Raw genomic sequence first — 26,983 nt, 5'->3', positions numbered from 1 at the left:
CTTAGTATCGACTCTGCACGTGTCTTAAAGAGATGCCATGTAGGAACGTGTTTAACTATCGCTAGCTTACTGGTTCATGTTCAATCTACAGCCAGACAAGATGTCACATGCAACGATGCGATCACCTCGCCTGACTAGGCGAATACCTTTTGGCACTGGTTTGTTTCGTCAAGTTTGGGCAACCCTTCGATGAACTTGACCAGTTTTCGATAAGGCAAATCCCTAACAGAAACACTACATGATAATAAAATGTAATATAAACTGGACCATCTTCTTTGAGTGTTATTCTGAGCCTCTCTTTACCGATGCATTCCCGTATTCAGCCGAAACATATTCCCACCTTAGTTGGAAAGCATTAATTAAAAATAATTGTCAAGTCCACGGTCGTGTGGCGGTGGTGGTCACCAGACCACCCCCCGGGCCGGTCATCTCCGGTACCAGTACTCACCGATCCGCCGAGCAGGGGAGGGGGGTGCGTGAGCAGGTATTCCGTGGCCTGCTCCATGGTGGAGGTGTGCAGCAGAGCCTCGGTGGCATGCTCCCGCGAGAAGCCCATGTCCATCAACTGACAAAGACAAAACACACATGCGCCATCATCTCCATCGTCATGGGGTGCACTTCACTGGGTCTGCAAAAAATAGGGATTTCCAGGGTGTCATTATGTAGCGATTAATTAACTGAAGCATAAAAGTGTTTCCATGTGAGAATTTGGATTTGTACGCGTGGCGAGCGAATGCCACACGAGTGTGTCCAGCGTTCGTGCCGGCACCGCACACCTGCTGCAGCTGCTGCTGATTCACGTCCGGCTGCCTGCGGTGCGTGACGACGCTGCTAGCAGCTGCCACGACGCTCCCCGCCAGGACGGCAGCCCCGGCCGTCCCCGACACCGGCGCGGCGCCCGGGGAGCCGAGCACCGAGAATGCGGGGCTCGGCGCACCGGCTGTCGCGACCGGCGCCGCGCTACCTCCGGCGGCGCCGGCAACAGAGGCAACGGCGCCAGCCGCGGTCACCACCGCCGCGGTGCTGGGAACAACGCCACCAACAAGTCCGCCCTCTCCGGGCGCCACCGCTGGGATGCTGCCACCGCCGCCGCCGCCACCTCCACTGGTGCCGGCGCTCCCGGAACCGTCCTCCAGCACCACGAACGTGCTGGGGGCAGTGGCGGCGGTGGCAGCAGTGGCGGCGGCTGCGGCGCCGGCGGCAACAGCGACGGTGGCGGCTGTCGCGGTGGTTATGGCATTAGCCGCACTGGAGGTGTTGGCGTCGTCCTCACGGGCGCCCTCGCGCTCCTTGGCCAGGCGCTCGCGGATCACCGACTCGCCGCGCAGGATGTGGCACAGGATAGCGAGCATCGACTCGGCCATGCGTCCGCCGTACACCTTGAGTGGCTTGCGGTTCCACAGGTTCATGATGCTCTCGAAGGCAGCCTGCATGCACATTTCCAAGTTTGCATGAGTTACGATTTAAAGTTCTGACGCAGTCTTCCACACTTGGGCAGATGTCTTGGAAGAGGTGACCTTCCGATCGACTATACGTGGGAGCAGCTTTGAATCAAAACGTTGCTTTCTGTAAAACTACTTTGAGTGGGGCATGTAACAGTGGACCATGTCTACTGGTCTCACACACAAAAAAAGACCCAACCTCGTATAGCCTTAAGAGACTGGAGAAGCAAGTGCTTTAAAGTGAGCACCTTTGAAGGCCGGCAAACGATGGGGTGGGTGACCAGCACTATGCACGGCCGCCTTTGTCTCCATAGTGGCCACGCTTACACATCTCACCAGGTCATCGTTTGATGCCGAGTAGACCTAGGGGAGGCCCAGGACCGATTCAGATAATCGTCACTGGTGTTGCCCGTGAGCGGGAATCAAACTCTGATCGCAGGGTTCACAGTGCAGCACGTGCTAACCGTTGCTCTACCGCTCCCCACCTCTCAAACACAAAGACCCCCGGATAGCCTTAACAAGACTGTAGGCGAAATTGCTGTTAGCGAGCACCTCACACACACACCAACACACAGGGGCCCCCACCTTCTGCGTGAGAATCAGGAAGCGCACGGGGCTAAATGCGGACGCCGCGGCATTGGCGGCGGCACTGGCGGCGCTGGCGGCGCTGGCGGGCGTGCCGGGCGCAGGCTTGGCGGGCAGCGTGTGCGGCGACTCCAACACCGTCGTGGGGTTCACCATCTTCTCAACCAGCATGAGCCACGCGTCCAGGAACTCGCCGGTTCCGTCCGGCAGGTCAGCCGCCTCCAGGCCCTCGGTTACTGCCACTTTGCCGCCCATCGACAGGGCCCACTTGAACGTACTGCAGACGCAAACACAAAGATCCCCGCATTAACGAGAATGCTGGGCAAGTGCGCTTAGCGAGCACCTATTAAGGCCAGAACGGCACACGTGTGGAAGGGTCGGTGTGGCGAGCATCCACACTGGGTCACAATAATTATTTCATAGCATTTGCTGCACCATTTAACACATTAAAACACGCTTAACTGCACCATCGTTGGACCAATGGTTACGGGGTGTGGTGACAGCAATTTTTGGTTCGACAGAGAAGGAAGACCTCAAAAGGAATCCATACATATTTCCAAAAATCATTTTATGGAACTGATGAAAAACTGAAAACATTCATGGCTATGTCATGAACCTTTGCAGGTGACAGAGGGCCCGATTTGAAGAGTAATCAAATGTATACAATTGGCAAACTAGGCCATCATTAAACAATTATCGGACAGCCCAGTACTAATTTTTTTTGTAAAGACCAGAGGAGAGAGAGGCAGATCAGTGGGACAGGGTTACTCACTCGAAGAGAGCATCATGGCCTCCGGATGTGAGGAATTTCTGCAGCATGAGGTGGTACGGGTACTTGCGCTCCTCAAACAGCATGGGTGACGTGAAGCCCACCGCACAGATGAAGAACGTCAGCCTGGGCGGGGCAACGACGAGGGGTTAAAGCAAACGCACATTGTGAAATATAAAATATAACCTAAATTCCATGTCGTACACCTTTTGTCAATCCACCGACCACTGGATGAGGGCCTACACATGCCACGAGGATTGTGGGGGTTATCTGAACATACTCTTAGGTTTTTTCGGTAATGTCACGTGGGTAAAAATAAATAATAAAATAATGAATCGCGACGTTTCAGAGGCAACACAAGTCTCCGTCATCAGGTGGGACCGTCACAGCTAAATTTACTGTATCAAGTGGTCCCACCTGATGACGGAGACTTGTGTTGCCTCCGAAACGTCGTGTTTATTATTTTATTTCTATTATTTTTATTTTTCATTTTTACCTACGTGACTTTACCGAAAAAACCTAGTATAAATCCTTGCAGTCACGAAAGCTTCAAATCTAGAGTATCTGAACGTACTTAACCACAAATCTAGAGTATCTGAACGTACTTAACCACGCTGGTTAGTGCGGGTTTGTGAATGTGCCCTATGCTGCCCACAACTTTAACCTGCAGCCAATAACAGCCTCTACATATACATGGGGGTCATTGATCCAAGCACTATCCAGGCATAATGACACTTAGCGCACTATGGGTGATTAGATAATAGGCGCACCGCCCAATCGCATCACAAAAAAAAGTCACGCCAACACAGCTGATACAATTCGTCGATTAAGTTAATCAATGTCTCTGGCCCCTTAAAAATGGTGGCTGGCCCCACATTCTCCCTCCCCCGAAGGCAGGAAACCACCTAACACAAGCCAAACCGCGGCGAGATGCGCGGCTGGTGCCCCCACGCGAGGCCGCGCGATGGTGGCGAGCGGAACGCACCTGAAGCGCGGCGTCGGCGTGTACGGGGGCGGCGACCACGACAGGCCCTTGGCGAGGAGCTTGGTGAGCGCCGTGGCGGTGGCACGGGCCGCCGGAGATGGCACTGTGGCGCTCGTGGCCGGGTGGTGGCTGCGCCGTCTCACCGGCGAGCCCACGCACAGCTTCACCAGCAGCCCGAACAACTCTGCTAGCGCGCGGCCCAGTTTGGACGACGCTTCGGCGGGAAAAAAAATAATCACAATCACATCTCGATGGCGATAATAAACGATGAAGATCGTGGATACTCATGGGTTCTGCATCGCTTAACAAAAGTACGTTTGTCCGTGGAAGTGTTTAATTCGCAATAATAACAGCAGCACTTTGGCCAGGCACGCATTTAGCAGTACGTCCGTAGCTTGTGATGAAACAATGGGGATCAGAGCCAGGATGTTGAAAGCAGGTTCTTTTATCTTCTTGGTTCTTTCGGTAGTCACGTAGAAGGGAAGTAATAAAATAATAAAAATAAAACATAATAAAATAATTTATTTTATTACTTCCCTTCTACGTGACTTTATCGAAAGAACCAAGAAGATGAATCCCTGCAGTCACGAAAGCTTTAAATCGAAAAATCTGGTTCTTTTAGTCCTTGATTGGGTCTCAATACTTTTGGGCAACCCTTTAATTAATTTGTTCAATCAGACAAGTCCTTAACAACAGAGCATTCTACTAAAGTCTGGTTCATATTGTCTGCTCTGGTTTATATCGGTTGCCAGATAAACTCACCGGACAGCAAGGGCTTGATCTGCTTGATGCGAGCGGCCATTGCTGGGGAGATCTTGGATTTGCCGGCCTTGCCGTCGGTCACGGCAGTGGCGCAGCCCGCCACGCCCACCTCCTCCGTCTCCATGGGGGAGCTGGGATCGCCCTCGAGGGTCAGCGGCAACACCGAGCCCTCCAAGAGGCCACGTGCCGTCGACTCCATCCCCACCAGCGCCTCTGCTTCTGTGCAGGGAAAAGAAGATGTTAAAAACCCCTTATCCCACTCGCGCATTCGAGCAGAGTCGGCGTGGGCCCCCCCCCCCCCGCCGTGGCACTGGTAGTTTTCCACTGGCTATTTGTCGAGCCGTGCTGGGACCAAACCGTGACACGTTGGCCTTACGAGACGTGTAAATTCTGGCTCGGGGACAAACATGGATGGGGGGGGGGGTGGCACTAATGACGCATTCATTGCAGGCGATCTTCAAAAGTACAGCTCAAAAACGGTGTCAAAATCATTCTAAATAATGCATAAGCTAATGGGTCGACACATGCATTAAACAATGAATACACCATCAGAATCCCATATTCAATGCGAGTCAGTTTATCTGAGAATATCTGACACGGTATTTTGAGAACTTGCTGTAAGACATGTGGACCGATTTTAACTCACAATTACATGCACCTTTAAAAGGTATAAAACATACACGCACAATTGTGCAAGTTCGATTAAATGTGATCTTGGCTAACAGCAACTTTTAATCCGGGATGTTCTGTTATTCCATAATAGGCAGGTGCAACGATGACAGACTGAAATTAGATAATTAAACAAAACTACCCTGCCCCCCCCAAAAGGCGTCATCTGGTCCAACACCATGTGAGACTAGGCTCTAAGAGAAGCTGTCTCGGGTGTGGACCAATCAACTTCAAGGACAATGCATACATTATCAGAGTTGTGTTTTTTGTTCGCATTCCGACCGCAGGTATTGTGGCCAATGCAAACACGACTCCTTGTAAAAAAAGGCGTCAGTTTTGTTGCCAGATAAAAGGGTAAAAAAACTATTATCAAGCTAACATTTCTCAAAAAGAAATCTTGCAATTTCAAACGCGCACGTCTCCAAAATTTACTGATGCACTTTGGCCTCCTTTTGTTTCTTCCGCTTTCCCCGCCGCGCGTTATCACCACAACGATGTTTGCTGCCGTTGTTGGGCTTATTTAAGGACGCCAAAAATAACACCGCACGAAGACTGTTGTGAAAACGGAGCGCTATTCTGGGTTTCCCGAGGCGGACGAGGCGAGACCGACCGTTCCTCGGCTTGGGAGCCCCGGGCACGGCACCCGAGGGGGTGGGGGCCGCGTTCGCTGCCTTCCCCCCTTCCTCCTTGGGCAGAAGCTTGAGCATGTCGGCTTGGCCAAACTCGCAGCCTGGGGGCAGGCTGTCACCACAAAGACAAACATCAACCCCGTGTAGAATTAGCACAGCTTGGGGGCAAGGTGTTGCGAGCGAGTAGCACCTGCACGACACACGATGTGGGGTGGGTGGACAGCACCACACCCGGCCACCTTTGTCTACTTAGTGGCGATGTTTACAGATCGCACCAGGTACTTATTTCGGGCCAGGCCGACCTTGGGGAGGCCCAAGACGGGTTCAGATAATCGTCAGTGGTGTTGGATGTGAGGAGGAATCTAAAATCGGGTCGTAGCGCAAGCATGCTAACCACTGTGCTGCCACTCCTCACAAAACACAGACGGGTACATACAAACTCACATACACCCATTCACATTATACGTACAACACATGACAATGGAGTAAAAAAACATGCGCAAATACATATGCGAACTCATGTACATGGAGACACATCCAAGCATGCATGGATATGCAAACGGACATGCATTCACAGGCACGAAAATAAGTGCAAATTTGAACACACACACGCACATATATACCAACACACACATATGTAAGATACCCAGTTGGAAACTAATGATGAGGATAGCACAATCAGAATACAATTATACGGAAAAATGCACGAAAATATTGAGTGGCTATTTAAAGATAATTAAATACACAGCTGCCTTTTCCTGCCATGTTGAATTAACTTAAACGTGTATAAAAAAAATATCTGTTACAAAGTTAGTGCCTTGAAACGGTACTGTGCAAACGAACGTGTAAAAAAAAAAGTGTAAACATTTCATCCCAATGCACCAACCCTAAATAAACGGTACAAGCGGGAGGTTGTTACTTGACACGCAAGCACAGGCCTCCTCCATCTCCATCTCCTCCCCCCTCGGGGTTTAAAGTTACAACATTCGATCAACAAAACCAGAGTCAGACACTGCGGACATAAAATATTCAACAACCAGCCACAACGGTGCACACACCATGCCTTTGCTGGTGAGCAGGGCAACGGTGTCGCAGTGTGGGCAGAGAGAAATGGTGCTCGAGCCGGGGGTCATTTGATGTCACCATCTAACGATCAACTCCTGCCCGGTGTGCTTCAATAGAACTATCGCGAGTCATGATTCCAGTGGGATTCAAGCTTCTGATTCCTGACTTGTTTGCACAAGCGAGCTCCGTTAGCATAACTGTAACATTAGCATCTCATTTCCATATATACGTTTTACAAACACGCGAGATTAAAGGGATGCGTCCAAAACGTTTGAGACCAAAGTGTTGAGAATGCGCCGATGTGAGGTGGTCGGGTAAGAGACTAGGTTCAAATCTGGGTCAGAGCCACCCCATGGTTGCACCAAGCTCTCACTTGAGAGCGACTGCTGATAGCAATAGATAGCACTGCTTTGTCTTCAGCTTGTTGGCCTTACCCCGCACATCCGATTAGCACGGTTGGCTCCGTACGGCGCAAAAGAAGTTCAACGTACACATGCACAATGTAATCATAATTATCAGCGGAGAGTCTGCATGGGTGTGGTGGCTGTGAGAGCGCGCGCAGGGCACCTGTTGGGCGTGCAGAGCGACAGGAGGACGGTGCTCTCCCACACAAGCGAGCAGTACAGCTGGCTCAGCTTGCTGAGCACGCTCAGCCCCAGCTGGGAGCCCCACTGGTTCACAGAGATCGAGCGGATGTCACTCTGCAGGAAAGGAGAAAAGAACGAACCAGAAGTGGTTTGTTGTTGTTGCTATTTCCCCCAAATAATTAATTTGAGTAATTTATCAGACACACGGCCTATTCTTTTTAATGAATGTCACGGGATTTTTAACGTCCACTGTGAAGCAGTTGCCATGTAGGTGTGGTTAATAAACTGTGGATTCTTTTTTTTAACCCGGTAAGGTCCGCTGAGCTATACAGCTCTTTTTCAAAAGCGATCTGGATATCACAAATGATAGCTCAACGAAGTGGCTTATCATGTGGACATTTAAAGCAACCAAATACGCTGAACGCATGTTTCTAAATGTGGAGAGAAGAACTGGAGAAAAATCTACGCGACCACGGGAAGAGACACTGCAAACTCCAAATAAACAACAGGCAGGCGTTAGGGTCGGCATGGAACCCACGACCTCCTGCATACCAGGCGAGGTAGTTACCATCTCGCTACCTTGGGCGCCCTAGTATTAACCAGGGGAGCTGCGAAGCTAAAACCACGAATCCTCTGCAACAAGCAGCAAACGCGCTACCATTACACCAATATAATTACACAAACACCATAATCATACCAAGACCATTACTATCGTCAAAGTTGGCTCAGCGGAAGAGTGAGTGGCTCGTAATCACGAGGTTTCAAGTTCAAATCCTGGTTGTAGTTGATCGATTGGGTCCATCATCCCTGCTGTCAATAACAAAGGTACCACTTTTCGGGGGAGCTAACAGTTGTTTTGCCATGGTTAGTGGAATTTCCACCGCTGGCTCACCGCTGTAAACCGACAAAAAGCACTGCCTCACTGCTCACTTATTAACAAATCACTGATTTTACTGTTATCACCAAAGACAAAAGTTTCCCGTATTTCTTTAACAGACTGTTGGGGCAAGTGCTGTTAGCGAGAATGAATGAAGGCCAGCACGGCACACGAGGGTAAATGAAACAACAGGCAAACCCTCGAAGCCAAGTCGACCTAAGGGTGGCCCATGACCGGTTCAAATAATCGTCACTGGTGATGGCCGTGAGAGGGAATTGAACTTGGGTCGTCGGGTTCATAGCTCAGCGCGTTAATCGCTACACTACCTCACTGTTATCACCGCTACCATCACCACCACCGCCACCAACCAGAGGTGCACTCACCTGTCCAACACGGCAGGTGTGCACGAACACCATGATGTAGGCGTGCGCGGCGGTGAGAGCGTGCAGCAGTGGCGTCGCCTGCGCCGACAGCGTGGCGTCGCTCACAGAGCCGGCGCCCGCCAGCTCGCGCAGAAGCACGGAACCGCCCGGCGCCTCGATGGGCCGGTGCAGCGCATCCAGGCCGTCCAAGACGCCGTTGAGCTGCAGGAGGCCCTCGCGAAGAACCTTGGGCTCGTGCGATAGCGTCTGGCGGCGGGCGTGGGGGGGCGCCAGTAAGACACATGGGCGACAATAAAAATAAAATTTGGATTTATAAAATAACAGTTATAAATGGGGGTCGAGTGTGGGTACTCCCACAATCATACACAAGATGTCTTGGTGAGAGTGGAAGAATAGGGGGTAACCACTGCACCACCTCTCAAGCACTTTGGATATATGTAGCATCTAAAAGCAACTGTAAAGAAGTGGAGTGCGTGTGGCATGAACTACAGGGTGGTGTTGATGTTTTTTCTACTCTTTCCAAGGGTTCATGCATTGGCTCCATCCGACCGTCCATAATTCTCGTGAAGATGATCCAATAACGAATGAAACAACAGGACACAGGAATGCCGCTATTAAGGACACACCCTTTTGCACACCGGCCACATTGCGCTTTGGCTTGCGACTCCAAAAGTGAGATTCACCAAAGCAAAAATAGGATTTCAAATGCATATTGCCACGAGAACTATCAGATTCCATGCTGCTCATTAAATACTTACGAAGACAAAAGCATGTTGGAGAGTGTCACAAACCATCTGGATGCATCACATTTGAAAGACAGATATGAGACGATTGAAAGAGATATTTTCCATTCATTTCGATTCTCAATTTGTACAAAATCTAGATTCATCAGATTTTCCTAATCTGTGGAACTTCCCAGGGGAAACAACAACCACGCTCACGAACAATGGGATGCTGTGGTGGTGAGATGTTAACTACCTCGCCTAGCATAAAGGCGAGTTTGCATGGTTTGAGTTTTCATGCTTCTCCAAGTTTAGAATCAACATGCATTGAGTATTTGGCTGCTATGAATTTCCCACGTTGTTGGGCTATCATATGTGATCAAGTCTATTCTTTAAAAGAGCTATGTAACTCAGTGAGCCTTACCTGCAAACATTTTTTTTAGCGAGTGGCGTTTAGTTTGTTGTCCTTCCCCCGCACCTCCGATTACCACGGTTGACCAAGTACGGTGCAAAAAAGTTCAACATACATACGTACATACTGTTTGGCGTCCAGCAAGCCCACCGCCACCACATCACAAACCCTTGATGACAATCTCCAAACCGCTGAGCATTGCTCAGAGCTGTCAGCCCGCTCACCAGGATGGACTTGCAGACACCGGCGACTGCTTGACAGGCAGCGGATGACGGGAAGTCGATGGGGAGGTTGGGCAGGCCCAGGATGGCCATAAGAGGCACCAGGCCCTTCTGGGTTACAAACTCCTGGCAGTGATCGTCCGTCGTGTTGTTGCTCAAGATCGACTCCACGAACTTCATCTGAATACATTTAAGCCGGAATAAGGGTTAGATTTTTTCTCACCTGAAAAATAATCAAATTTATAAATAATGGAATGGAATTGCCACATTTGTTATTAAGCGGCCTCATATTTTGAAAAATGGAAGGAACCAGAAAGAGAGAAAAAAGCCCTCACAGAGTATGGTTAGATGACATAAAAGATTGGTCCATACTCTGGTTTTTTCGGTAAAGTCACATTGGTAAAAAATAAAATAAATCACGACGTTTCGGAGGCAACACAAGCTTCCGTCTTGTGTTGCCTCCAAAACGTCGTGATTTATTTTATTTTACATTTTATTTTTTACCCACGTGACTTTACCGAAAAAAACAAAAAAGTATGGGACCCTTGCAGTCACGAAAACTTCAAATCTAGAAATAAGAGATTGGTGCCAGAAACATGTGCACTATTTGAGCATATTATCACAAGACTGAGGATAGTGTAAACAAATGACAAAATATGCAGTGGACACCGATGCGTTATGATGATAGCCCACAAATGATAATAAAAACAATGGGGGGGGGGAAGGGCGCACAGCGGTGCAGGTGGCTACTTGAGTTGGACTCCCAATCAAGGCGAACATCAGTGGGCGAGTAATATCTGTACTAAGTACACAGGCCCGCAGCTGGGGATTAAAAATGTCAGTCCAATGAAAATGTATTCAAGTCATTCTGTGACCTTGCCTTCTGAGGATGTTCTCCGGACACAGGGTGATGCACTGATAGCTGCAATAGTTCCAAATGCGAATGTATTTATCTCACAATACGATGCTGGTTTATATCGCAAAAAAGGCCAAAAATGATAACCTACCGTTTTTTAATAGGTTATGACACAATTCACTTGTATTGGTTATGACGATATATGGCTAGAGTTCTGCAAGGTCACTTGGTACCAAATTGTACCTTGGCCCCTGGACTAATGAATGGGGGGGGCTTAGTGTTACATAGGTGTTTTGTCAGGTGGTGTCAGATGCCTCGAGTATTGCAGAGCATGGTCTCTATACAGCACTGGATGGGTCGGCAGTATGCCAGGATACCAGATGTGCTCCCGTACTGAAGTGTAACCAAAACAAAATGCACAACAGCTGAACGGAATAGATACTGCATATTCAATTCACCATAAAGATTGTTAAATATAAAATTCCACCAAAAATAGTAAACACCCAAATGGTAAGTAACAAACAATGTTGACTGTGGTAGATTATTGTATAGTATTTCGTTTCCGAATGTATATTTTAAGCGTGGGTCATCGACCAAATAAACCACTGCTTACGAAAAATGAAACCTATTAATAGAAAAATATTAATTAATATCAATTCATTTGTTCATATTGTGCAGTAACCGCAGTCATCTTGACACAACCAGTAAAAACAAAAAAATTAAACCACAACGGATTAATTACCATCCTCCTCATTTGAACGCAATTAAAGCATTTCCCAAGCTGGCACACAAAGGGGCAGGGGAGGCCTCTTTTCACCACCCGTGAAGGAAGCTGGCACCGTTTGAATGAGTGGGCACTGGGGTTTTTTTTACCCTCGCGGGGAAAAAACCCCCATCTGCATACGGTGCCCGACACAAAACGGCGGCGTGCCAGCCTCGGCAAGATGGCGGCCAGCTGTTTCCCGCGCGCATATCTGCATTGCGCTAGTTTTTGTTTCCGTTGACGGCAAATTGTGCCCCCCCCCTCCCCACCACCCGCCTTCCCCCCTCAAAATGGACACAATGAACGCTAGACCTTGTTTTAAAGAAAAAAAAGGATAAATAACGTGTTTGGCAGAGAAAAACGAAGCGGACGCGGCCGATTTAACAAACGAGAAATTTGTCGTTGGGTTTTTGACGACGTCGAAGGGATCTTCGGATCGTTACGCGCCGAAGCGACATTTCATTTTTACAAGCGCGCAACCGTGGCCGCGCGCCACCTTCGCCAGCACCTGTTCCACCCGCTTCATTTCGAGCGAAAGAGACGCTTCTCGGGATTGCTCGCCGTTTACCGATCCGCCGCTTTGCGCAACTCACCACATTGAGGATGTAGTCCATGAGGGGGATCGGAAGCCGCTCTTCGGCGCCAATGGCCCTGCAAGAAATAACACATTTTTTATTTGGAAGCAACCGGCGGGGTGGGGGGGGGGTGAGCAGAGCGCTGACTGCGATGGAAAACCGCACGTGGAAATAACCAAAAAATAAAAAACAGCGCGGCAATCGGCGGGGAAGTTTCGCATCGGCGTTGGCATCTAAACAAAGAAAGTTGTGTTTTTGATCAGCCTCAAGCTGGCGCTCGCAAAAACAGCGCTTGGCGCCAGCTCTCGACTGGGCACCAAGTCAAAGCGCATCGCGCCCCGGCTGTCAAACGGGAAGCGCGTACGTCACTTTCCAAACGCGCTGCCGCTACTGCTCACACAGATGGGCCTACGGAGCACCGTTCGCGCATAAAAAAAACACAATGCAATTTGTTTTACATCAGCTGGCCTCCTTCCCCCGCTCGTCTCAACGTGCATTTGTACGAACCGAATTGTTACACTGTGGTACATTTCTAGCAGTACAGTACTTTCATTCGTATCTTTAAAATAGATGAATATGATGATTGTGGTTAGATTTTCCATTCATTCAATGTTTTTTTAGTAAAAACTCACCCCCACTAAAGAGGGTATCACAATACTTTACAGTATAAATTAAACTAAGTTAGTCCTACTACTGGTACTACTTTGGTACATTTTATGGTGCGGATCCTTTTGATGAAGATGATTATTATCATAGATTTAGGATATTCTGACATTGACAATTATTCTGTTGCAAATGTTTATTCTGGAGGTAAACCTAAATAATGCCGACTTTTGGTGCTGCCGATCAGTAGAATTATTTTGATTACCATGCTGAGGATTTCTTCATGATGATAACAATAATGATGATGCTGCTGCTGTTGTTGAGAGTGCCCAGGGATTCTTTGGAAGCTACTTGGTGCCCCGGCAATTCACAATCTGTGGGTTTTGCCGGGCCGTGTGGAAATGTCCACAAACGTAGTGGCCAACCGGCTCTTTCCCAGTGAACAACAGCACATGCAAGCGCTGACTTCAAGCCGAGAGAATGAACACAATTCCGCCACCGAGCGTGGACTGTGGTGCTGGGGCATTTAAATCGATCCCGTGGGTTGCGTCACTGTCCCGCTACTGTGCCACTTGTTTGGATCCGGCCAATCATCCGTCTGTAGGGGGGTTGATAAAATAAGCACCCACTTCGAGAGAACAACTCTGGCCCATTCTTTTCTTTGTGCAGAATACTGGCTCACCCATTGCGGGAGTGTGCAATTTCCACTCCTGGATTCAGGATCACCAACTGTAAAGAATAATACCAAGTACTTGAAGGTGGATAAGAAAACCCCAATGAATTTCGGTTCCATCGGAACAAAATCGGAATCTTTATTTATACTGGAGGAATCCGATGAGCTATAAAGCTTTTTTTCACAGATGTCCAGTCTGAGATGGGTGACCCAAGTTCAACTGAACAACCCTTTCGGGTTGAACTCGTTTTTGAGTCTGTCTTACATTCACCAGATATGTGACACCCCCCCCCCACAACAGCATGGCATTTTCATTCAATATTTATATATTTTTAAACCATGTGATTCATGTGGCAACTTTTAGTGGCTGGAATTGGCGAGGCCAGCACAATATGTACAGCAGTCTTGTCAATCCACTGCAGGATACAGGGCCCACCCACAATGTTGCCTATCATGGCGGTTGTTTGACCATACTTCACAACACTGGCTAGTGTAGGCTGGTGAATGAAGGACCCAAGAACAGTTTTTCTCACACCACTGATGTTAGATATGGCTGAAACTAAAACATTCTAACATGTGCGATTTGACACTGGTATCACGAGCTTAAAAAAAATCAACATTAACAGACCAATCTATGTTTCATTACACCCTAGGTTCGGTATATATTGCGCATACAATTTCGCACTTATTTCAATACATTAATATCACAGCGTTTGCCTACAGTGGTTTTATATTTCATGCACCGCTTCTCTTGTACAAATTCTGCACATGGTTCGTACTGTGAACCATTGTAAACGTGTGCACGGAGGACAGGCACCGAGTTGTAGGATGTGAATTGCTTACTATAAATAAACATGACGATGACTACGATGATGTTCGTGATGGTGGGGGCTTAACTATCAACACAGAACCACACCCTACAGCTAGCCAGGTGCGGTAGCGCACACGCCTCGTGGGCCAGAGTTCGTGGACCACACAGGTTCGTTAAACTCCAGCCCACGAGATGGCAGCAGCACAGCAAGTAGGGTTGTGAACCTGTGTGGTCCTTATGAATGGTATTCCATCACATGCACGGTGCGGTTTTTTCAAATACTGCCATTTCCTCCCGATACGCTAACTCAGAACTTATTTGGCCAACATTCCAGTGCAGAACCCTCCTGAAAAAAAGTGTTCTGAAGCTCAAACAACACTTTCTTTGATAGGCAACTTATTCTACACAGCACCTGACGCTTATTTCTCTACAGTCCATCCCTATGCCACTACACTAAGTCAAAACCACACAGTGACACGCGTTGATAACTGCACATTGGTTTTGGAGCACATTCAAAATAAAAAGGATTGCGGTTTCCCACTGGGACAACAAGCACGGCTAAAAATATATAACATGGCGAGCGTGCTTTTCACTTGTGTTGCGAGGTTTCACATTGATATAATCGTTGCTGAATTCACGCGAGACAAGACGATCACGACGATGGCGATGACATCTACACAGGATGCCAACGGCTGCTGTAACGATTCGAGCGTTCGGTGGAAGCGAACCGATATCGTTTATACGAAATTGACGTTAGCCAAGGGAACCCCGCTGAGGCGTTTTCAATGCACGTCAACGTGAACGGAGATCCAAGGGAGCAGTCGCAAAACCTGCTGAGGCAAAGTTTTAAAGCGGCTTTCAAGGATTTTTACAAACATTTAGTCTCCTCAATTATATTCTTACCTTTCCATCGGCATCCTGTCAAGACAAACATTTCCATTTAACTTTAATGGGCAATGTAATTGAGGGACCGCGTGTTGTCTTGGTGTGGGTCTGGGATTGTTGATTATTTTTTTGCCTTGCCCCAAAGCTTGCATTTTGTGTTGACAAAACGGCAGCAATTTATGTACTTGAGCAATTTGTAGTTTATATAATTTTTTTGTGATTGGCTGACCTTTTCCCTATGTTGCACTCATATCGTCTTTTGTATTGTCTGTTGATGTTACTCGGTGACCCGCTGCCCACTGGACATCCGTGAAAAAAAGATGTCAATATCTCATTGGATTCTTACAGGATAAATAGATTCCGATTAAAAACTATCAAGTGAGCACTGCCCATCACCTTGCATAAGAAAAACAAGTCTTGCAAGATGACAGGAGAACACTACCTACGAAGTCACTTTAAATCGGCCTTGTATTTGTACGACGTGGCAAGCCTTCACAAAGTGTCTCCGTTGCACGTCAATCCAACCGGAATGTTGTAAAACGCTCAAGAGCTGGAAGTGGGTGAATTAACCGCGAATTGCCCGATGATGCTGGATGCAATTACCAGCGAAACGTCGTACTCAAAAATTGTAAGTGTTGTGGTTTCACGCTTCAACACACTGGTGGGCTAAAGCAGTGAACTATTTGTCTTTTGTCAACGTGACACTTTTTTTACTGATTGGCCGTGTCGGGTGGTGGAGGGTTACGACACATTTATAAATAACGCGATCTAAACACCAAAAACGTTGATTATGAATAATATTGGTCGCGAAAGCCTACGTGTTAAACTAACCGCCTACATTTAACACGACGCGTTTAATCTGTTTGTCGTTGGCGACTCGGCTGGGATCACTAATTCAAAATCTGGTTTAGGAAGACGGCTGAAACCCAACTTTGAAGAAAGGGTCACCAACAGCGGTGCAGCCTCGGTGGTCGGACCCCCGCTCCCCCCTGCCGAGACGCCCGGATGCGACAAGCAGAATTCTCAAACGTTCCATGCTGGAGCATCCCCCGTTACCTCTCGATTATTGGGTGTATACAGTGCCTCATTCGATCTCTCTCTTGTCTACAGTCTGGAAGCTACCCACATGCCAGATTTCAAGTTTTGTTGCATGTTCGGAAGTATGCTAAACATTTCGAACAGACACACATATTGACAAATTTCCCTTTTCTATATATATATAAATATAAACACACAATGTTAATGATAAACACAATTATTAATTAGTGTAGGTGTGCCCCTCAGTTTTGCGGCATTTTGCCAAACACACGACCCAACTACCCTCACGCCATCGCAACAATGGTAATGTGCCATTTTATTGAGGGATTACCGTGTTATCCTGGTGTGGTCTGGGACTATTTTGGTGTTGTTCATGCCGAAATGCCCAAGCTTGATAAATAAGATGTCTATAATTTATAGATTTAATATTTCTATATATTTAGCGACTTGCTTACTATTTTCTCTATTTTGCACTATTGTTTTTTTGTACTGTTTGCTGTTGTAATTTGCCGACCCGCCCCTTACTGGGCATCTGTGAAAAAGAGCTTCACAGCTCATCGGATTCTTCATGCAGTCTAAATAAAGATTCTGACATCGCCCCAATTCAGGCACTTACCATACAAAAAACAAAGATCCCCCGTATAGCCTTAACAGACTGTAGGAGCAAGTGCTGTTAGCGAGCAGCTATGAAGGCCGGAACGGTACACGAGGGGGTGGGTGGCCAGCACCACGCCCGACCGCCTTTGTCTCCCCAGTTGCGATGTTTACACACCGCACCAGGTACTCATTTGAGGCTGAGTCGACCTAGGGAATTCCCAGGACCGGTTCAGATAATCGTCACCGATGTTGGCCGTGAGCGGGAAACGAACCCTCCACCCCCCACCACTAACCAAAATTCACATCATAACAGCAACCTAATTCACTCAACCCCATTTTCACTCACCCTATTCTCACACCATAATCTAATTGTAATCTATATAAAATAGAGAGCATCTTCACTCAAGACAACCTGACAGCTTACAAATCGATGACAGAATGGAATGATGGAGTTGACAGGAGCGTGCTACAAGGATTGAGGAATGAGTGACAGCGACAGAGGGCACAGAGGGGTCACGAAGGGGTGGGCCAGGGTGAGTGGAGGGAAGATCATGAACGCCAACCCAATGCAGGTAGTTCCTTCTCTCTCATCACTAAATCTGACCCTACAACACTTACCACAATTTCACCCATAACCCAATGCAAGCATTCCTGCACCCCCCCATCACTGAACCTCTAGTGTGCAACTGCGGTCATCCAGAACAAACCGTACGACATATAACGGACGCAATGCCCGATCCACAAATACGAAGGGAGACATCACGACAATACACTCCGTTGGCTCCTCTCAACCACCGGAATGTGAAATTGAAGTTGCTGCTCTGCATCCATATCAGCCGCCATACAACAACACCAAGACTGAAGCCTATTGGGACACCACCCCCACCGCACACCAAGGCAACGCGCCGCCACCCGCTCGTCATCGCCATCACGAGCCGCGAGCTTCCGCCACACACACTCACTGCGGGCTGGCCTCAGGCTCCGCAGGCTGGCCGGTGCCAGGCGCGTTCTCGTTGAAGCTCTGCATGGCCGAGAGCTCCTCTTCCTCCTCGTCTTCGCTCGACGCCTCCTCGGCCGCGTGGCTGGGCCGCGCGGGCGGCGCCGCCGTCGCCCCGTCCACCTTCTGGATCGACGGCTTCTGGCAGACGAAGTGCGGGTTGCGCCCCAGCGTGCAGATCTCCTCCAGCAGCTGCGTGTGGCCGGCGCGCGCGAGCGCAGGAGAGAGCGGGTCGGGGGACACGCGTCACACGTCAGGTCGGGTGGATGGACAGGTGGACGGACAGATGGACAGAAGCTGCACGGATAGATTTGTAAACTGGAGGCAGCAGAATTTACAATTACATTTTTTGGTAAGTTAGTGATGGTCAGAACCAGAGCCTGACGTTTAATTAATTAAATTTGTCTTTTGCTAATCCAATGCTGAATGAAGATCTCCCCACACTGTGTCGGTTGTGTGCACTGTTTGACCATACTTCCCCAAGTTGATCAGTGGCAGTTGGTGAAGGTGGGTTGTCGCCCAGTGCCAATTTAGATTTCACTCGCCACTGATGTTTGCTTCGGTCGGAAATTAGAATGAGAATATTTATTTATACTGGAGGAATGCAATGAGCTAAAAAGCTCTTTTCCACAGATGTCCAGCCAAACTCAGACGGGTGACCCGAGCAAGGGGCAGCTCGCTGGCTGGCAGGAAGAGGAGTGTCTCGCCCGGCGAGACAAGCCATCGGAGACGTTAAACTCTAATAGGTGCTAAAGCCAACGCGATGTCTGGTGTTTACAACTCGCCGTCAACACCCCCAAGATCGAGGCACCGAGTAAACAGAACAATAAAGGCAGCAATAATGTACAACAGTTGATCGTTTTTTTTTACCTCTGGGAGCCTTACGGGACAAACGTAAGCCACGTGGATGTGAGCGGCACACACAAGTCGCCAGCTTGGATTCAGTGACCAATTCTGTTTTTTGTCATAATGTAATTTACTCGCAAGATGTCCATCAAATGGGTTGCTTGACAATACTTCGGCGTTCTGATCAGTGGAGCGGAGGCTGGTGAAGGGCGGTGGGGGCAAGGAGGGGGTGGGTCCTAGGGTTGGCTTTGATACCACTCAAAAAACCTTATTTGTTAAAAGCCACACACCTTGATGATGGCGGCTGTGGCGTCGGTCTTCAAGGACGGCTGATGTCTCATAAGCTCATCCACAGCACTGCCCAGGTTTGACGCCGTGTCTCCTGCAACAGCACGCGGCGTTCAGTTGTTGGTGGAATCGATGCAAAAGTTGAAGCCGAGTAACGCAGGAGGACACCGGTGGAAAAACAATGGTAAGACAGTGGCAAGGGATGGAAACAATTCGGGCAGGTCTTTGCCCAGACGTGGCTAGACACGCGCCGATTAAACCACCGTGGTCGGCACCGCCGCCGTCACACGTGCCATCTCACCGAGAGGGTCGGAGCTGCGGCGGCGCCGCATCGCGGGCAAGTAGTCGGGCGACAGCAGCACCTTGAAGAGGCGCTCGAAGGGCTGGCAGCGCACGAAGGACTGCAGGCCCCGCGCGTTGAGGCACAGGGCGCTGAACACGTTGGGCAACGAGCCGAGTACCTCGCGCGTCGCCGGGACCTGCTTTCGCGTGTGCGCACGCACGTAGATGTACACGCACGTACGCATGCACACAAGAACACACACGGACGCACACGGACACACATGATCCCAAATCACGAATTCATGAAATTGCCGAAGGTGCAGATTGGTGTATGTCTGACCCGTTCCATGTCTAACAAGTATAAAAGTAAAACATTTTTTAGGGTGCATCTCCCATGAACGTGCCTGACGCCGAGTGTGTGTAGACTCACGTCTTTGATGAGCAGGGCATGCAGCATCACGTCCGTGAGGCCGTTATCCTGCAGCGAGGAGAGAAGCGACGGCTCTTGGAACACGAACACCGTCACCACCTCGGTCGCTGCGGAACACACGGCCGGTGGCCAAGACCCAGGTTAAAAATGGGAATGCGTCCGCTCCAGCGTTACACATGTCCGGGTTCCAGCACACCACCACCAACACAACAACAGTCAAAGGGTCTTCAGGATTTTGCAGTTACAACAGCCGGTGGTCGAGACTAACGACAAAGCTGCAGCGAAGGAGGGGGAAACACGCCGACGTGGAAGGATTGCTGCATCGTGAGACTGAGAGGTGGTGGCTGATAGGGGAGGAGTTTCATCCAGGAGTGATGATATGCCAACTACCTTCGGTACGCAGGAGACAACAACCAAAAAAATCCCCTTCCGAGTCAATTTAATAGCTTCTTATTCATGCTAGGTAGTGCATATCCTTGTATGCTATGCAAAGATCGTTAGTCGCATGCCAAACAATTTTCAAGTCAGACCTGGAATATGCCAATTTCAAAAACTGAACGAAACGATGGTTCTTTAGAACAATCAGTGATCAAGCTGAGACCATGAACTCGCTGCACTTGAGAACCCAGTTTAACCACGGACGGTTGAAATATGCATTCACATATAGGTGTCTCCACATAGTCAGCTCAGTGCTCTCTAAAGGTTCGGGGGTTTTTGGCATTAAGTACTTCGTTGAGCAATCATGTGGCCAGGTCGCTTCTGAAAAAGCAAATAAGCTCAGCGGGCTTTACCTGATCAAATAAAACATGGTTTAGTTTTTCAAGTGATTTGCTTAGCGTTCCTATACTTTGCATTTCTATCGTGTTTTTGTATTGTTTGTTGTTGCAACTTTCTGACCCGCCCCTACTGGACATTTGTGAAAAAGAGCTTTATAGCCAATCGGATTCCTCCAGTATAAACAAAGATGAAAACATCACAAGATGTAAAAGTGTAAAATCAATAAACAAATCCTACTGAACTGATAACACCGTTGAGTTCATGTCGCTGCGAATAAAGTCCTGCCAATTAAAAGCAACACGAAATTGTGATTAAAAGTAGTGAAGAAGTTACCAAGCAGGAAGAGGGAAGGCCCGTAGTACTCAGCATTGCTGATCACGTGCTTGAGCGAGGTGGGCAGCGACTGGTCCATCACTGGAATCAAGAAAACAGCCGACACATCTTGACAACCCTTCGTGGAGAATTCCCCACGGAAGCAGATACACCAAAAACTACTTCTGAGATTCCTTCAAGCAACCTCTTGCCCACACAGAGCTGGGGGGCATCACTTACTCACTCGCTCTGCTAAAGAGAGTAATATTTAAATTTTTATTTAAAGCTTTCGTCACTGCAGGGATTCATATTCTTGGTTCTTTCGGTAAAGTCACGTAGAAGAGATAATAAAATAAAAAAAATATTAAACAATAAAAAATTATCACGACGTTTCGACTGCAACAATCATCATCAGGTGTGAAATCCACAGAAAGAAAATTAGAAATTAGAAAATTTTCTTTCTGTGGATTTCACACCTTCACAGCTGAATCTCAGAACGCGCAAGCGATTCAACGTACATTTTCTTTAGAGGTGTCGCGTCGTTGTTTTTAAAGACTGTACTCACCGCAGTAAACTATAGCGACACGACCGCACTCGATGATAGCTGGAGTGAAACTGTGCCATACACCCTTCCGACATGGCCTTGTGGGAGCCTCGGTACCGATGAGGTTATTTTAGTTTAGTTATTCTTCCGATTAATGACAGTTCAGTTGACACCTATATTGTAACCCCGGCCCTGAGCGGTGACAGCTCTTCGACCACCCGTCCACATTATTCACACCACGTTTTTAAGGAGACCGATTCCAAGAATTCCACCCGAAAGGAAGGCAAAGCTATGTAATTGTGGGGCACTCGCCCTGGTCTACCACCCCACTCCAGGCGGGGGGGGGGGGTTAGACCGGTGACGCTCACCGTGGCGTATGCTGTCGGAGAAGGCAGGGTCTGGTATCGCTTTCTTCAGGAAGTTCAGCATGGACTTGAGGAGGGCGGCTCTCTGAGGGATGCACTGGGCTCCTGTGCCAAACACGCACGCACGCATCACGCGAGACCGCCAATATCTCAAGAGATATTCTACTATTACGCTTTTTATTTACCCAGGAAAGCTTCACCGAGTCTCTAGACCTTTTCAGGAGGGTCCTGCCAAGTGTTTCATAGCAGTAGGGCCCAAACAGAGTAATTTTTAGCGTTTGTACGTTTGGCCATAGAGTATATATTGTATCTGTTTTGCTTATAGGAGGAAACTGGAAAACCTGGAGGAAACCCTTGCACAATAGGGTGGAGGATAGCATGCAAACTCCACACAAAGGGAATCGAACCCAGTCCCTTTACACCTGTAAGGCACATTTGTTAGCACTGCGCCACCCTGCTGCCCAATGTGCATGCTGCTGCTTCTGACAAAGTATTGGACACAGCAAGTTTCTAGCAGATTTTGTTGAACCAGGTGAACGTTCAAGAGACCACGATGAGATATTGGCAAGAGTAACCCGGGTCACCAAAATGACAAAAGCAACCACGTAAAAACAACGTACAGCACTGAAGCAAATAGAAATAAGACCAAAAACAATCAAATACCAACGAGAGCGAATAAAACCTTGTTCCAGAAGACATTGAAAACAGTGCACATACATAAATCAATGTTGAGCTAAACTAACGGGAAGCTGTGAGGTCAAGAGGCCATCATCAAAAGCAATGCCGCGCTGTTGCCATGACACCTCCACATTACTTCTTTCTGGGCAAATGTGTGATGTGACCTTCGTAACGGCCTTAACAAGGAGAAAGATTGCTACCTTGCCAAGCATGAATGGTAGGAGAGTGCCAAGAGAGTAAGAGGACAGGGGAGAGGTAGGCAGGGGCAAGTCCATGCAGGACCTTGCGGACGGGCGAGCGGAATCTGAAAATTGAACAACGATCGGATTGGGGGCCGGATGAGAGATTGAAGCATGCGGGAGACGTGGTGGTCCATTAGTCAGGCTCACAAGGCAGACACACAGCTGTTAGCCCCCACCTGGTTTAGGGTTAGGAAGGAACATCCGTACGTCGCCTTCCGCCTTTCCTTCCGCCGATGTCGACGGTCCTGGACTTCCTTCCATTGCAACGTCCACACCTGGCGGAAAGCGACAAAATAGAAAAATTCTCAACGATCGATTCAATCTTCATCACCACGTAAACCTCACAAGCAACGTGTTAGCTACGTATACACTAGATCCTCAATGGACTCACCCCAAACTAGCTCTCCTCCCCCTTTCATACCACACTACTCTCCCCCCTCCACACATACTTCAACCTCTCCCCTCAATTTACACCCATCTACGCACTCTCCTGCAACAAGATTTCTGTCGAAGCCCCCAGTTCATCCTTGCTCAGCAGGAAGTTGCTTAATTTCCTCTGTTGCCTCAAAAAAGTCTGGAACTCTCATCCACCACCTGCCCAAATCAAGATCTTAGATTATTCCTTACGGCGAACTGCCTCTATAAAATGCCCAGTTTGTGTACAGCGATTTGAGACGCATTTGCATTGAGACAATATACAAATCCACACCCCAAAAACCTCTATTATGGGCACATTGTTATTGTGAGTATTCTATGCCAAACACCAAGAAAATTACGTCTTTACACAACCACGGTACAGCAGCTGGCACACCACATCCAGTATACCTTTGTCTACCTGTGGCTACTCGTCGCACGTGGCCACCAGCGACTGGGTAATATAATTTGGCGACAAATGAAGCCCTGCCCTCATCTCAATGCGACGGGGCAATGCAAACATTGGAATAATGCGACGGTGGTCAAAGGCATTGGGGGCGGGTGAAGGCCGCACCTTCGCTCTCCGTCTCCATGTCGTCGCCGTCCTGGTTGGAGCTCACCGTGCGGATCCTCGGCCGCACCACAAACGGACACTCCCGGCGGCAAATCTCCACCTCGTGCTGCGGCCACGATGACACACGCACGCACACACAAACACGTGCACACACACAAACAAACACGTGCACGCACACACCCACACGCACACACCCACACACAAACACGTGCACGCACACACACGCACAAACACGTGCACACACACGCACAAACACAGATATGCACAAGCACACACATGCACACCGTCGCCGCAATTAGTTGCCGGAGACACGGGCGGGTGTTTGGCCAGATGGCGGAAGTGCAGCAATGGTTTGTTGGATCCATCCGCGTGAAACTTTGAGCATTACCTACTCATGTGTGTGGTGGGTTTCCTCTGGATTGTGGTTTTTACCTGCATGAAGCCAAGATAAAAAAAAAACATATATGGCCAATGCTATTGTTGGTCTCTCTCAGCACGCTGCCGGCTCTAATAACACACCGAGTTATCTCGGTCTGCGTCTTCATTCAGACGCGTTATAACGCCGTCTCGTCATAGCCAGTGGCGTTGACGGTCTTTGGTAGGCAGCGGTCAAAGACACCGTCACACTCTACGATTTTTGGTTAACTCACAGCCACCATAAACAAAACGAATCAAAGCATTTTGCCGACAAACACTTTCCCCGCTCGTTTTACTAATGAGTTAACGCAGGCAGGCCGAGGGGGTCAACAAGGAGGGGGGGGCGGAGGTACAGGGTTGAGGCTCTCGGCACCTCGAGGCGGTTGATGAAGGACGAGAGGCCGCCGTGTGACTGGAAGGCCGCCATGTCCAGGTTTGTAATGAGGTCCACGACTCTCACGGCCCGCGTCACGAACGTGATCTGGTCTTGCTCGTCGCCCAGGAACTTGATGACCTGGAAAGCGAACGACAGAAATGCATCAAGACGTGATGCACGGGAACCCCCTACCCAACCTCCTCCTCTCTTGTATGTTTGTATGTATGTCAGTCTTTTGATCTGGTGGAATCAAGACTTTTCCCTGCCTAAAGTTGCTTTGGAATTTACTAATTTCTCTCCATCCAACTGGATTAGAATGGGGTGGGCGGGTGTAGTGGAGAAATTGGGATTAAAATATTACTCTGCTGGTGGTATGCAAATATGTACGTTGAATACTCAAGCTTGTGTTGCCTCCGAAACGTCGTGATTTAATGTATTTGTTTTCTTTCAACCTACGTGACTTTACCGAAAAAACCAAGGAGTATGAATCCTTGCAGTCACGAAAGCTTCAAATCTAGAATGTACGTTGAACTTCTTTCGCACTGAACATAGCCAACGCTGCTAATCAGAGTTTTGGGGGGGAAGGACAATAAACTAAACAAAAATAGCACTTCTCCACAAATTAGTTTTCAATCTTCATAGCTCCAGTGGATTCCTAATATTGGAAGGAAGAGCATTCCAGACGGCCGCAGAAGCACACCTGAAAGCACGCGATGCGGTGACAGTTTTTGTTCAAAGGCTACCAAAAAAAGCCGCTGCTGCAAGGATGACCGGAGTTGGCTTGATTGTTTATGCTCCTTGGCAAGATCAGTCAAGTATTTTGGTTGATTTGTGGCAAGCACTTTGTGTAATGAGCGTGACCTCTTGCCGGCAGGGACAGTATATTCCCGTACGTCGCAGGAGAACGTTTCGTGAATCTTGGCCCAAGGGAGGGGGTCATCGTTAGGCATGCAGCGATGTACATTCATCAGGTATTATACAGTCTTACGCTCGCAATGCTAGGATATCTTGTGTGAGAATACATTACAATTCATGTCAATTATATGTTCTTATTACATATAGGCATAGTGTCTGCTGATACTAAAGGTGCCACCATAATGAATGTTATTACACCAAGTTGATTCTTGAAATCACAACTTCCACAACGTCACAGTTCATCGAATCTCTGGTGGAGGCGAGGGGGGGAACATCTCTACAAGCCTATAGTCAAAGCCTACGCTGCTGATGCCGCCTGCCGCCACACCGACATCTCGCAGACATTGTGCAGGCGACAGCCCAAGATTCACAAATCTTACGGGACTCAAATTATACAAACGGGGCCAACAACCAAACCAAACCCTGCCCGACCCACGGGACCATTCAACCATTTTTCACAAGGCGGGGGGGGGGCGCGCTAACCTTGAGCAGGGCCTCCATCATGCCGCAGGAGACCAGCGCCTCTCCGCCGGCGTCGTAGCTCGCCAGGTGGTACAGGAAGGAGAAGAGCGCGGTGGCAAACTGGTGGGGATAAGGCTCCATGGTTGGGTCTGTAAAAAGGCGACGGGAAACAGCGGACAAATGTTAGGTGGTGCGACACATGACCCCGACAGAGGGACGAAGGCCACCGGCCCCTGCAGCTAACCTGTAACAGCTGTTCATGTACAATCCTTCACGTCAATCCACGACTGGGTGCTGAGTGGAACGTTGCCTCAATTGTGTGTGGGTGCAAACCGGAGAACTTGGAAGGGGACTTTCCCTAAAAAGACATTGACAGTCAACTACCTACATGCTGCACTTCTCTGATGGAACATAACTTAAACGTTCATATTTTCACATTTGTTTGCGCAGTCAAATTTCAAAACACAATGGAGGCTCCTTAACCGGAGGAAGAAGCCCTTGGACCAAGAGGTTCCTGACAGGATGCTTTTGCTTTGTACGTTATACGGGCTATTGCACGAGCTTATATAAACACACGGAACATGAAGTAGCAGAACGGGATCATTACGTGATCTTTTACGAGTGAATACACATCACGTCTGGACAGGTCATTCAAGACATTCATCCACCAGTGGATTGACAATGGGCTGTGAATATTCAGATCACTCTTGCAAAAAGGTCAACGTGGGTTTAACATCTGTGAGTTCTTCTGTAAAGTGGTTCTTTTAGTCCCAATTATTATTTGGTTGTTTTCGGTCCAATTCTCATTCAGCTATTTTTACTCCATTTTGCATTCCCTTCATTGTTGTACAAATAAAAGAGCTTGCATTTACATTGCGCCCCACAGATCACGTAATTACATGTCTCAAGAGTGGCAGGGCCCCTCTTGGCAGCTGTCCCCATGCGGCACAGGGTCGGCGATGTATGGGGGCGCAATGATTTACTATGCGAGTAAGCAGTGGTTAGTTTTTGACGGACTTAGGTTTTTTGTTTGTTATGGAGGGAAACCAGGAGAACCCGGGAGGAAAACCATGCAGCAGAGGAGGAGAGATCTCACAAACTCCACAAAGGTTCCCGAGTCTGGAGTTGAACCCAGGCAGTTTTTGCTGTGTGGCA

General features: G+C 48.5%; 1 protein-coding gene across 14 annotated transcripts in view; it reads right to left on the bottom strand.

Moving 5' to 3' along the window:
- The window catches only part of HUWE1 (HECT, UBA and WWE domain containing E3 ubiquitin protein ligase 1), a 95,178-nt gene that overhangs the window by 43,547 nt on the left and 24,648 nt on the right, over nucleotides 1-26,983 (bottom strand). For 10 of the 14 annotated variants that reach the window (XM_078876536.1, XM_078876544.1, XM_078876543.1 and 7 more), the window contains exons 13-33: nucleotides 25,850-25,977; nucleotides 24,449-24,589; nucleotides 23,659-23,764; nucleotides 22,847-22,945; nucleotides 21,754-21,855; nucleotides 20,863-20,943; nucleotides 19,753-19,859; nucleotides 19,342-19,522; nucleotides 19,043-19,134; nucleotides 17,872-18,098; nucleotides 12,321-12,378; nucleotides 10,112-10,288; nucleotides 8,754-8,999; nucleotides 7,474-7,607; nucleotides 5,823-5,953; nucleotides 4,544-4,762; nucleotides 3,782-3,995; nucleotides 2,800-2,922; nucleotides 2,028-2,304; nucleotides 777-1,427; nucleotides 449-565 (exon numbers count right to left, since the gene is read on the bottom strand). In XM_078876536.1, the coding sequence (XP_078732662.1) occupies nucleotides 449-565; nucleotides 777-1,427; nucleotides 2,028-2,304; nucleotides 2,800-2,922; nucleotides 3,782-3,995; nucleotides 4,544-4,762; nucleotides 5,823-5,953; nucleotides 7,474-7,607; nucleotides 8,754-8,999; nucleotides 10,112-10,288; nucleotides 12,321-12,378; nucleotides 17,872-18,098; nucleotides 19,043-19,134; nucleotides 19,342-19,522; nucleotides 19,753-19,859; nucleotides 20,863-20,943; nucleotides 21,754-21,855; nucleotides 22,847-22,945; nucleotides 23,659-23,764; nucleotides 24,449-24,589; nucleotides 25,850-25,977 (3,611 nt within the window). The remainder of the gene's footprint in view (nucleotides 1-448; nucleotides 566-776; nucleotides 1,428-2,027; nucleotides 2,305-2,799; nucleotides 2,923-3,781; nucleotides 3,996-4,543; nucleotides 4,763-5,822; nucleotides 5,954-7,473; nucleotides 7,608-8,753; nucleotides 9,000-10,111; nucleotides 10,289-12,320; nucleotides 12,379-17,871; nucleotides 18,099-19,042; nucleotides 19,135-19,341; nucleotides 19,523-19,752; nucleotides 19,860-20,862; nucleotides 20,944-21,753; nucleotides 21,856-22,846; nucleotides 22,946-23,658; nucleotides 23,765-24,448; nucleotides 24,590-25,849; nucleotides 25,978-26,983) is intronic. The other 4 variants (XM_078876539.1, XM_078876547.1, XM_078876548.1 and 1 more) reach the window with 2 other exon arrangements.

The sequence above is a fragment of the Lampetra fluviatilis genome, chromosome 44 (assembly GCF_964198595.1).
Source record: "Lampetra fluviatilis chromosome 44, kcLamFluv1.1, whole genome shotgun sequence".
NCBI lineage: Eukaryota > Metazoa > Chordata > Hyperoartia > Petromyzontiformes > Petromyzontidae > Lampetra > Lampetra fluviatilis.
The sequence above is the reverse complement of the archived record's forward strand: the minus strand, read 5'-3'. Positions and strand labels throughout refer to the sequence as shown.